General features: G+C 49.5%; 1 protein-coding gene across 1 annotated transcript in view; it reads right to left on the bottom strand.

Moving 5' to 3' along the window:
* ALDH2 (aldehyde dehydrogenase 2 family member) overlaps positions 1 to 12,978 on the bottom strand; it is a 25,758-nt gene extending 12,780 nt beyond the window's left edge. The window contains exons 1-4 of the mRNA XM_006052974.4: positions 12,718 to 12,978; positions 2,228 to 2,332; positions 972 to 1,112; positions 70 to 149 (exon numbers count right to left, since the gene is read on the bottom strand). Of these exons, the coding sequence (XP_006053036.4) occupies positions 70 to 149; positions 972 to 1,112; positions 2,228 to 2,332; positions 12,718 to 12,963 (572 nt within the window). The 5' untranslated portion in view covers positions 12,964 to 12,978. The remainder of the gene's footprint in view (positions 1 to 69; positions 150 to 971; positions 1,113 to 2,227; positions 2,333 to 12,717) is intronic.

The following is a 12,978-nucleotide window of genomic DNA, read 5'->3' as shown; positions in this document are numbered from 1 at the left end:
CCCGCCCCCACCCCACCCACCCCCTCACTGGCACGGCCACAACAAACAGCAGGAAGCCTGAGCCCATACCGCAGGCACTTGAGGACCATGTCCAGATCCACCAGGTAGGAGATGATATAGGGCTTGCCGTTGTCCAGGGTCTCCAAGGCCTGAGTGAAAAAAAAAAAAAAACAAGATCCGCACAGACGGGTGGGCACAGGAATGAATCAGAGCAAATCAGGTGATGAGCAGCACGGAGGCTCAGCATGGTAGGAGGGCTGGTGGCCCCTTTGTGCTGAATTTCAAGGCACTTCTGGGCCTCTTCAATGGCAGGGAGCATGAGGCAGGGCTGGGAGGAAGGAGGCATCAACTTCTCATTCAGTCATCTCATAAACATTTGTTTCGAGCTTCTGCTCTACGGCAGATTGATGTTAGGAATACAGAGATGATCACTGGGAGCTTATAGAACAAAAAGCCAGCAAATAAGGACACAAATCATTAGTCACAAGTGTTAGGACCAGGCAAGGTCTAGTAGATCATGTTGAGGGAACAGGGCTTTATCCTAAGACTACGGGATGCCATGGAAGGCTTAAGAGCAGAGCACCATGGTATAATTTGTCTTCTAGAAGGTTCACTGTGGCTGCTATGTGCAGTATGGTTTGGGAGAGGTGAGGGTATTGCCTCCTGGTTTCTTCTGCCTCTTGCAGCCAGGGAGGAGGCCCAGCACATAGCAAGCTGTCCATCTTCTGGGCTGTCTCCAGGAAGGCCTCCCCATCATAGCTGCCTCCCCACCCGTCTCCTTTCTTAGCCAGACCCATCACATCAAAGGAAACACTCAAGAGGCTCCCCAGGTCGATACAGGGGCAAACCCCAAAGGTCTCCCGCCTACACCATTCTGGTCAGTTACTTGTCAGCAATGCAACCCTTTCCTGACTATCCGTGGGATGTCCATTCTCCGTGTAGGCTGAGAAGGGAGGAGGTTGAGAACTCACTGCCAAGTAGGTCCGGTCTCGCTCAATCAGATCAGCCAGGCGGTTCAGCAGCCGGCCCCTCTCGGACGCGTCCATGCGGCGCCAGGGCGAGCCCAGCTGGAATGCGGCCCGGGCAGCCTTCACTGCTCTGTCCACGTCTGCCTGGAAAACACCCACCCAGGCACCTCAGGCCTTCTTCGCAGTAACCTCCTCCAAATACCTCCTGACCCACTGCCAAACGCACCCACAGGGGCTCCAGTTGATACCGGTGGGGACACTGCCTCAAACAGTTCCTCCCAGCCTCGAAGAGCCCTGTCGACCAGGTTTAAGATGAGCAGCTGGGCTCCTCTCCTTCTCAGGAGTCAGAGAGGGAATGAGGATGCTGATGGTTTCCCATTTCCGAATCCCCCGAAGAGTTATGTAGGGAGCAGCAACACAGGGATCAGCACTTAGAAACTGGCCATTTCTGCCCCTGCTTCCTTTCCAAACAAGTCCAGTAAAATTAACCATTCCTTCTGAGATGACTGCAGTCTACAACACATGCAGGTTTAACCAGCTTCTCTCTCCTTGGGGAAGCAATAAAATCAATGCAGCATTTTTCACAGAGGCAGATGTGTATCAGGAGGTGGGGAGCATGGTTGTCATTAATATTAAATACATTTACTATTAGACTATAAGTCAGAAAAGTATTCACACTTTCTTTTAGCAAAGGAAGCAAGGCTTTAAATGTGCATATAGAAGACTGTCTTAAAGCAGAGAACAGGAAGCATTCTTGAATCATTTGTTAAAGCTTTTTCTGTTTCAAAAAATGAAGTGTTTTTTTACTGAATGTCTAGTTTTTTAACTTTAATATTACAGTTTTTTAATTACCATGGGTATATGTAAATCAAAAAAATACTACAGACACCATAACTAGATCTCAGAAGACCCAAATTGTGTTCATCAAGATTTCCAACCAACTGTGCACTTCCCTTCTCTGACCTTCAGCTTCCAGGTCTGGGATGGAGAGACTGGATTAGACATTCTCAAATTAAATTCCAAGTCGGCAGTTCTACAGCTGTATGAATTCTTGAACCGGGGTACAACCTAGCACTTTTATCTACAAGGAAGAGTTTCTGTGGCTTCACTTACTCAAAAGTCTTCATGGGCATTTTAGTTATGAAAGTAATACACGATAAAGTTTCAGCCATACGAAAACCTGTGTTAAAGAGTGAAACCACCCTTCCCCATCCCCAGCTTGCTCAGCCCTGCCCTGAGGTTAAGTCACCAGTTCTCACCTTGTCCCCTTCAGCCACGTGACATATGACATCCCCAGTGGATGGATTGACCGTGGGGAAGGTTTTCTTGCTGACAGCATCATGCCACTCATTGTTTATAAAGATCTGCAATGAGAAGGAAGAAAGTCCTGAGGAGCAGCTCTCAACCTGATACTGATCAACAGCCATGTTTAAAAAAAAAAAAAAAAAACCAGAGAGAACAAATAGGAATAGCTTCAGAGGTATGTGGCCTAGAAGTTAAAAGCACAGGCCTTGCAGACAGTCCAAGCTGGAGCACCCACTCTGCTAAAAGTACTGAGGTAAAGCATCAGTCCTTTCAATGCCCTGGTTTCTTTGGCCCGAAAAATGAAGACTACATACCTTCCTTATCAGTTATCTGTATCTACCACTGTGTGACATCACCTCAAAATTTGGTAGCTTAAAATGATTTATTACCATCTCTCACGGTTGGGTCCATTGATTGGGCTCAGCCGGGCAGGGCTTGGTCAGGTGGTTGCAGAGCGAGGGCGCCTGGGGCTGAAGATGCAAGATGCCTGCTTCACTCGTATGTCTGTGGCTACATGGGTGCTTGGGCTTCCTGACTCCATAGCAGACTCAGGCTAGTCAGACCTCTCACGTGACAGCTGGCTTCCCAGAGTGTTCAACAACACCAGCCAGAAGCTGGAAGGCTTCTTCTTCCTTTTTTTTTTTTTTTTTAAAGACTTCTTTGTTTTATTGATTTTTATTTTTTGGGCTGTGCAGGGTCTTCACTGTGGTGTGAGGCCTCTTTGCTGTGGCACAAGGGCTTCTCTGGTTGGAGCGCAGGTTCTCTAGTTAACGGCACACAGGCTTAGTTGTCCCATGGCATGTGGGATCTTAGTTTCCCCCAACCAGGGATCGAACCCACATCTCCTGCATCGGAAGGCAGATTCTTAACCACTGGGCCAACCAGGGAAGTCCCTGAAAGGCTACCTAAGATCTAGCTTCAGAAGTCATACAGCCTTATTTCTGCCACCAAATTCCATCGGTCATGTTATGTCATAGAAACCACTGTTCCTCTACCACACTACTGTCAGGGTCATTATGAGAACTGAGTTCGATTCTTCTTTTCATCCATTCAGTAAATATTTAGTGAACATCTGCAGTGGGCAGGGCACTGTTCTAGGGTTGAGGACACAGAGTGGGAACCAAACTCAGTAAGGACCTTTCTTTCATGGAGCTGGCATTCTGGTAGGCACAGAAAGTAAAGACACAATCAAATACCCAAGGCAGTCTCAGACTGCAGTCTTAAGTGCAAAAGAGAAAAACGAGATGCAGAGTACTGAAGTGGGGGAAGATAGAGAACTCTAGCTGGGATGGTCAAGGAGGGCTTCCCTGAAGAGCAGACATTTGACTTGAGCCCTGACTGATGAAAGGAGCCAGCCGCAAGAAGAGTCGGGGGAGGAGGAGCAGTGCAGGCCACAGGGACAGCAAGTGCAAAGGCCCCGGGGCAGAAGTCCGTCTGGTGTGCTAGAGAAAAAACAAGAGGTGGCCGGAGTTACTGGTGAACAAGGAGGAGAGTGCTAGGAGATGGGGACAGAGAGGAGGGTGGGTCCTGTGAAGCAAGCTGTCCCCTGAGGCTGGGGAAACTGGTCTCAGGAAGCAGGCTGAGGTGTTTAAGTCCCTTTAACCAAGGCTGGGGCAGAGGTCACAGGTGGGATGAAGTCAAGGCCATCGGTCCAAGGCCTGTCTACCTTCCTGTCCCAGGGCTCTCCTGGGCCCCAGCATCCTACCGTGGCCTGGCCCTGGCTGAGGACCCAGGCAGTTGTCTAGTCACTCAGCCAGGTTCTCTGGAAATGTGTGTGGGTATCACTTCATTTGGCTGATCATCAATCTGAAGGGAAAAAAGACACCTCTGTTTCTTCCTACAAGAGGGCTGGGAAGTGAGCAACAGGTCGCTTCCAGTGGAGGGTACAGGTCTGGCAGAAAGAGTTCAGCCAGGTGGACCCAAGTTCAAGCTGGACTGGGCCACACCCTGCCTGCGTGCTCCCCTCTGAGAAATCAGCTTCACCCCCTGGTGAACCTGGAGGAGAGGGAGGCCCAGGGGCAGGAGCAGAGATAACATCCGTGGAGGAAGGAAGAGGGCCTGGCACACAGTCTGTGACCACTCTGAGCATCTGTTCCCATCGCCACCCTGAGTGCAGGCTCAGGGTTCCAGGCTCACACCCACGCCTTCACGGACACACTTGAAGCCAGAGATGAGTAGCTACAGAGAGAGGCAGGCCACAGCAGCGGAGTGAGACGGGCTAGCCTTGAACTGTTACCTCCCTTTGACCGGGATGTCAGTGCCTGGTCCCATGAAGATGTTCCCCCCCACACCTACATGTCATGGAAATGGCTAATGACTGTTACTTAGCTACTCATTATTCGGCAGCCCCTGTATTGGAAGCTTTCCAAAACTGGATCATTCCCATTTAAACTTCATAGCAAACCTAGGTGAGTTTCATCCTCTCTACAGTCGGGGGTGGGGGTGGGGGACACTGAGGCACAGAGAGGACAAGCCACCTGCTCAAGGTCACACAGCAATGAAGGCAGAACCCGGATTTGAACCCAGGTCTTTGGAACTCGGAGACCTGTGCTGTTTGCCCAGTTCTTCTCAACTCCAGTCCAGAGCCCATGTCTGCCTTCAAGGAGGTCAGAACTCTTTTTTTCTTAATCTCCACCTTTATGGTTTACTTACTACCCTACTGCAAGCTTGATTTTGAGTTTTTATTATGGGTGCTGTAAAAAAGCACAGCCTCTAAGCCACACAGACATGGGTTGGAATTCTGGCTCTACCTCTCTCAAGCTGTGATCCTGGGCCAATCCCTTCATCTTCAGATGCTTTATCAGTCTCTGGAAATAATACATCTGGGGGCTTAAATGTGAGGGTTAAATTCCACAAGGGGTGTAAATCTCCTGGGCCAGGACCCCACGCACACCATGTCTCACCACCACAGTCCCTGCGTTCCTCCAGATACCCTGCACGGTAGCACGCAGAATTAGTCTATCCTGAGAAAATCTCCACTGTTATTTCACAAACATCAGGAGGTATGAAGTGGACAATGGGCCAGTCTGGTCAAACTCCCCAGGTCCTACACACTTCCTCCCTGGGCGAGGCCCACACTGTCCCCTGATCTTAGTCCAGGATCCTGGCAAGTCCGCTCCCTGGCACCGGCCTGCCTCTCAGTGGCCTGAATTTGCTGAGTCACTCTCCATTGTTGAGTTTTCAACAGTCCATCCTCCCTTCTAACTAACAGGAGAAACTGGAGTTTGCAGGAACCTGGAATCTTCCTTCTGTTTATAGAGTTCCCACTTTCCCTCTCCTAGAACCAGGCTTTAATGGTCTCCTCCTTGGGGAGGTGGGGCAAGGGGGTACTAGGGTGAGAAGCATTCCAAGACTGAGGCACTGCCAAAGTTCTGCTTCAAGTGAGGAGAGTCTCATAGCAACTTCTCTTGAATAAACACAAGAGCAGACTCCAGGCCAAACACTTCCTGATCTCTTGAAACCCAAAGCCTAACTTACATAACATGTTAATTCAGTCACCCTGGGAGGCGGTCCTACCAGGCTCTCACTTACCCACTTCTAGCCTCTAAGGATGACACAGGGTGCCTGCAGGAGGGGCCGGGGACAGGAGGAACCAGAAGGGCCCCAGAGCTGCAGGGTGAGGAGGGAGAGAGCAGAGGCCAGGACCTGCACTGGTGCTGGGGTTCTGAGGGGCATGGGACAGACACGGGGAGCATCCGCTCTCAGTAGCGATTATGGACTTCTATTTTGTAAACTGCTTTTTTTATGAGTGAGTTTATCTTGGACATATTCCACAGGCATATCTGTCTCACTATTTTAAGCAACATAGCAATCTTCAAAACTTAACAGACCTCAATTTGTTGAATCATGTCCTACAAATGCACTTTAGGACAAGTTTTCACTACAAGCAGACCTCAGAAAGATATTTTATTTTCAGTCCAGACCACTGCAATAAAGTACTGTAATAAAGGGAACCACATGAATCTTTAGGTTTCCCAGTGCATATGAATCTTGCCTGGAGAATCCCAGGGATGGGGGAACCTGGTGGGCTGCCATCTATGGGGTCGCACAGAGTCAGACAAGACTGAAGTGACTTAGCAGCAGTGCATATGAAAGGTTTGTTTACACTATACCAATCGTTTTAGGGTGCAATATCATGATATCTGGAGAAGGCAATGGCACCCCACTCCAGTACTCTTGCCTGGAAAATCCCATGGACGGAGGAGCCTGGTAGGCTGCAGTCCATGAGGTCGCTAAGAGTCGGACACAACTCAGCGACTTCACTTTCACTTTTCACTTTCATGCACTGGAGAAGGAAATGGCAACCCACTCCAGTGTTCTTGCCTGGAGAATCCCAGGGACAGGAAGCCTGGTGGGCTGCCGTCTGTGGGGCTGCACAGAGTCGGACAGGACTGAAGCGACTTAGCAGCAGCAGCATCATAATATCTAAAAAAAAAAAAAAAAATGCACCTACTTTGAACTGAAAAAAACCTTACTGCTAAAAAGTGCCAGTCATCTTCCGTGCTTTCAGCAAGCTGTAATTTTTTTTTTGCTACTGGAGGATTTGAAATACGGTGAAAATTACCAACACACGTTGGGAAAAAAGCACTGACAGATTTGCTCCATGCAGAGTTGCTACAAACCGATTTGTAAAAAAAAAACAAAACACCACAGTATCTTCAAAGTGCAGTAAAGCAGAGCGCAATCAAATGAGCTCTGCCTGTACTCCTGACGGTGCTGCTGCAGTGAGAGGCTTGACCTGACGTGCGTCTTTGCAAAGCTGGGGCAGGTTACTGTATAAAAATTAGAACTGCTGAGTTGCAGGATAACATGATCCTCGGCTTCCTCAGATATCTTGTATTCCAGGTCCCCGCAGATTAGGAAATGCAAACAGAAACTTGCGGGGAGGGGAGAAGCTGGGGCAGGGACAATAGAGCTGAGAGCAGGACTGCAGGACCCCAGAGAGGAGTCTTAACCAGAGGAGTCTTAACCAAAGCGAGGACACAGGGATGGTCCAGCGCAGCCTCCACCCATGGCAACAGACAGTCATCATCTGCCCACGGTCTCCAAGAAAAGGTTAAATGCCCTTCAGTAGCTCCACTTTACAGACACAGGACACATTCTAGAAAGACCTCATTTCCAAGCTCGGATGCATGAAAGAATTCGGGATCCGTTACCTAGGAAATCTACATCCCTGGAATATGTTCTTTTCCCTAAGAGTAAGCAAATGCTTGGCTTTCTATCCTGGATAGCTTCTGCCGGCATCTGATTTTTCAGTGGCAGCTGAGTACTTTATGTCAAAGAGAAAACATATTATCTTTCGTATTGCAAGATCCTAAGGAGAAACGTTCAGAATCTGAACGTTGGAATGCCACACGCATTCACACTTTTCCACACAATCATCTAGATATCTCCAGATTAGTTTGGGGTTAAGGCCAAGGGCGGAGAAGGCAATGGCACCCCACTCCAGTACTCTTGCTTGGAAAATCCCATGGACGGAGGAGCCTGTTAGGCTGCAACCCATGGGGTCACTAAGAGTCGGACACGACTGAGCGACTTCACTTTCACTTTTCACTTTCATGCATTGGAGAAGGAAATGGCAACCCACTCCAGTGTTCTTGCCTGGAGAATCCCAGGGACGGGGGAGCCTGGTGGGCTGCCGTCTATGGGGTCGCACAGAGTCGGACACGACTGAAGTGACTTAGCATAGCATAGCAAGGCCAAGGGCAGTTACCTGGCACTGCCCCCAAGCCCTCCTCTGTCTCCTCCACATCCCCCAGGGTCTCACATTCCTGGACTTTCACCACTTTCAAGATGGGAGGGCTGACTCCACTGTGGACTGTTTGCCAGACAGACAATTTCAATTTGTCAACATGCCTGTGGGCTTACAGTTTGGCAATCTCTAGCTCACTGCAATCCCTTCTCTAGCCAATTTCAACACTCCCAATATGTCCCCACAATCTTGTTCACATTAACTCCACAATTCTTTGCAAAAAGGCCCTTCTGAGTAGATTAGGTTCCCATGCCTTGCTACTAGAACACAAGATTGTAAACAGTTTCATAAATGTCAACCTTCAATATTTACTGAGCAGTATTTATATTCCAGGTGGCTCAGCAGTAAAGAATTTGCCTACCAGTGCAGGAGAAGCAAGTTTGATCCCTAGGTTGGGAAGATCCCCTAGAGTAAGAAACAGCAACCTACCCCAGCATTCTTGCCTGGGAGATCCCACGGATTAGAGGAGCCTGGAGGGCTACAATCCATGGGGTCGAAAGAGCTGGACATGACTGAGTACATACACATACACACAAATTATGTTCCAGTCTTGGTGTGGGAATACAAATGTGAACACAAACTTGGCTCCTCCCTTCCAATTTAAAATATTCAGTTCAACTATTTCATAAATATTTATATCCTTGTTTGACCACTGACATTTGCTCACTCTTCTGGACCTCTGTGATGGAGCTCTTGATCTGGCTCCGCCTCCCCAGATCCATCAGCTGCCTGGAATCAGATGACCTAACTCTTCCTTTGCAATCATGTTTTTCTTCTGCTCTGATCACCTTGTGTTTGCTAAGTTGCCTGGGGGGCTGCCCTCTTTCCCAGGCCCCTCTGGGCTCTGCTTCTGTCCTTACCCAGAGGACAGGGGCAGGGGATGGGCAGAGCATGGGGACTTGGGGTGGACTAGCCCAGACCACCCCTCCGAGGGAGCCCAGATGACCTTCCAGACCAGGGACCAGCCTGAGTTACCTCAGCATCCCCAGGGCACATCCACACTTGGCACAGGGAGAATTGATGCTTTTGAACTGTGGTGTTGGAGGAGACTCTTGAGAGTCCCTTGGACTGCAAGGAGATCCAACCAGTCATTCTGCAGGAGATCAGCCCTGGGATTTCTTTGAAAGGAATGATGCTAAAGCTGAAACTCCAGTACTTTGGCCACCTCATGCGAAGAGCTGACTCATTGGAAAAGACTCTGATGCTGGAAGGGATTGGGGGCAGGAGGAGAAGGGGACGACAGAGGATGAGATGGCTGGATGGCATCACTGACTCGATGGACGTGAGTCTCAGTGAACTCCGGGAGTTGGTGATGGACAGGGAGGCCTGGTGTGCTGTGATTCACGGGGTCGCAAAGAGTCGGACACGACTGAGCGACTGATCTGATCTGATCTTGACCACAGGGCCTGGTCATGAGGCATCATAGCATGGGGTCTTGTGTGTTAAGAGCTAACAGAGCTAATCTTGAACACTGGTTTCACACAAATGTGAACTTGACCTCCCTGAGGCTCAGTTTCCTCATCTATGCAATATGGTTCCTACAATTGTTGTGAGGATGAAACGTGAAAATGTAGGTTCAAGTTATCAGGCACAGCACCTGACAGATCACAAGTAATCAGTCATCATGGTTACTGGGTCACAGTTCACATGTACGTCCACAACACACATGGCTAGTCTCAACGTTGTCCTAACCCAGTCACCTCTAACTTAGCCGGTTCCCAGCATGCTCTGGACATACTGAACAGCATTTCTGTTTCTTTATAATAGAAGCAGAAAAAACCAAGGTGGGGCCAGTGAAATCCTCCGATTCCCTGTGTTGCCCAAATCTATTGTTTCTACAAAGGCTCTCGCAACTCCTCAACAAGCAGTAAAAGCAGTGCAATCAGCATGGGGATATTTCACTTGACTCGTTCAGCCTGCAGCCAACTCCGAACCACAGCCTAGCCCAACAGAGGTTCTGGTTCATTCCATAAGACTGCAAGGAAAACAAGATAATTCAAAACTCCTATTCTGTATATATCACCTGTTAGCAGTGGTAACAGGAATCCATCCAGGACAAGTTGAGGCAAGAGGACCCCAAGAAAGTCGACCAAAGCACCCCACTGTACCTCTTCTAGTTAAGAAATAGAAGTGAGAGGGAAAAGATCCATTGCCTATGCCACCCTCTCTTCAAGGAGAGACCCAACAAACTTGAAATGCAGCATTCCGAACCCCCAGTCACCACCACCATGTCCTTGGATGAGAAAATGCAGTGCCTACAGAAGCAACTTCAAAGCCTAGGTCACAGCTCCTTTGGGGCAAGCTCCAGGATCCAGAAGAGTTCACTGAACATCAAGGAGTCAATAATCCCCAGGGAAATGTTGGAGCATATGATCTAGTTTGTACCTAGAGTCCCTGGTAAGAAACTTAAAACATTAGGATTAGACCATGACATTCTTGCTAGCAGGGATTATAAGAACTCAACACTGAAAACCCAAGGAGCTTTAAAATGTGCCTGTACAGCAGAATATCATCCTCATGTGAACTGCTTTGCAACCTTGGAAAAAGTAAGATTGGAATCTACTAATTTAGGAAGATAATCCAGATGCATTGTTTAGTGAGACAGAGCTTCAGAAGAGCAAGCGCAAGGATCTCATTTAAATAGGAAAAAAAAACCACCTATGCAAGCTCACTTGCCCAATGCTCTTATATACGCACATGTGCACGCGTGCCCACAAATTTACCACCTAACATTGTTCTTGGAAGGAGTGCAATGGAATATGCTGGAAGTTTTACTTCTGCATTTGTAAACAGTGAGCAACGGTTACTTTTATGATCTCAAAGAAATGTGATAAAAGCAGCTGCAGAAAGACTTCACTTGGCATTACAAACTAACTCTAGAGAGAACTCTAGATTCAGGACCTGTGCTATCTACCACGGATATGCGCGCGCACATCTGGACCCAGTTTCCTCACCTCCACGTGAGCACAAAGGAGGAGGATCCTTATTAGAACCTGTGGCCACAAAAGCTTTGGGTGCTGCTGTCTTTCCATCGATATTTCTTCGTGATGTGCAAGTCTTTGAAGCGTGAACTCCTTCCTCCTCAAGCAGTCTACTGAGGAAGCAGCAGCTGCTGCCTTTTTGGCTTGTGTTATGCAAAGGGCATCTTATTTTATCCTTTGTTTCTATTCCCTTGCTAATGACGATTTGTAACACACTTTAAGGGGCTTCCCTGGTGGCTCAGTGGTAAAGAATCCGCCTGCCAATGCAGGAGAAGAGGGTCCAATCCCTGGGTGGGGAAGAGCTCCCGGAAAAGGAAACGGCAACCCACTCCAGTATTCTTGCCTGGGAAATCCCATGAACAGAGGAACCTGGCGGGGCTACAGTCCATGGGGTCGCAAAAGAGTCGGACCCAACTTAGCAACTAAACACCACCACCCTTTAAATCACACATCTACCCACTGCCAGGGTGTAGATTTGCAGTGAAGCTCCAGACCAGACAATCAAGTCCCCTGTTGAAAGCAGCCAGCCAGAGGCAGGCTCCCCAGCATCTTAGGTCAGCAGTGACCCCTATATTCCCACCTAGAGTTGCAACAAAAATACCACAGAAGTTTCTGGTTATTGGCTTACTCTTGGGAGCCCAGATGTGAACCCCAGCCTGACCACTGATTTGAGTCTTTGGGTAACTCACTGCATCTCTTTGAAAATTCAGTTTTTTCATCTGTAAAATGGAGATAACCACAGTACCTACCTCACCGGGCTGCTTAAGGATTAAATGGCCAATCAGGTAAATGCTTAGACTGGTGCGAAGGAGGTGCACAGAAGGTACACTTGACTCCTGCAAGTGCCCGTCGGTGTATGAGCCCCTGTGCTCATTTTCTGGCCCCTCCCCAGGCCGGAAGAAGAAGGGGAAGCTCAGAGAAGGGCAGCAGCTACACTTGTAAAAACAAAACGAACTCTTTCATAACCAGTCTCCTTCTCAGTGAATTCTCCAGCACTTTACCCAAACTCAAAGGTCAAGAGAGAAAACGTGCCAAAGTCCTGGTTGACCAAGAAGTCAGCCACTGGGAATCGAGGTTATACTGGAAAACCCTTGCTTTGATCAAAGAACCCTTGGAAGGTGCAGACACCACCCCGGGATGGCACTGAGGTGGCAAAGGTCCCAGCCCTTTTCCAATTCCCAGCAGTGGAAGCAGCCAGGCCATCAAGTGGCCATGGCCGTGGCCTTGGCCTCTCCATTGGGGAACTGGTGAACTTTTAGTTGAAAAGGACCCCTTTTTCCTGTTTTCCCATTTGGTCGAGGGCATGCGTCAAGGGATAAAATATGACGAAAAGACAAAACGGCTCCTGCAAAGAGGGTCTTAAATGGACATGTTCTCTGGATGAGTGATGTCCGGATGACTCTGCGCAGGCACAGGGACGACTAAGAGACCCGAAAGCCGAGGACGACTGGGGAAAGGGAGTGGAGAATGGAACCCAGAAAACCAGCAGCGGCCAGACAAAACAAGTTAGAGGCCAAGGTCAACAGCTGGATCAGGGAGCCGAGGTGTCCGAGGCGGTTAAGGGGCCAAACTGCTCGCGGAGAGGGAAAGGAAGTTGTGTGGAAAGAGCAACTGTGAGCAAACCCGTGGAGACCCAACGGGATAAACTGAGGCCCGAACAGATCCAGTCCCTTCCCACTCAGCAGAGAACAAAGCCCGGGGGCGGCCTCACCTGGTTGTAGAAGACCTCAGGCTGCTGGTTGGGGGTCGGCACGGCCTGGGTGGCGGCGGACAGCAGGCGGCGGCCCTGGCGGGGACCGAGGCGGGCGGCGGCAAGCGCAACAGCGCTCAACATGCCGAGGCTGGAGCTGGGACACGGGGTCTCGAGTGGGCGGCTGGAGCCTGACTGCCTGCGGGGCGCGTCACCGCGCGGGGCTACCTCTCCCCGCCCCCTGCGCGGCCGCCAATGGGCAGCCATGGGGCGGGGCGGCGG

The sequence above is a fragment of the Bubalus bubalis genome, chromosome 17, assembly GCF_019923935.1.
Source record: "Bubalus bubalis isolate 160015118507 breed Murrah chromosome 17, NDDB_SH_1, whole genome shotgun sequence".
Lineage (NCBI taxonomy): Eukaryota > Metazoa > Chordata > Mammalia > Artiodactyla > Bovidae > Bubalus > Bubalus bubalis.
Note: the sequence above shows the minus strand (reverse complement) of the source record. Positions and strands in the feature narration are given on the sequence as shown.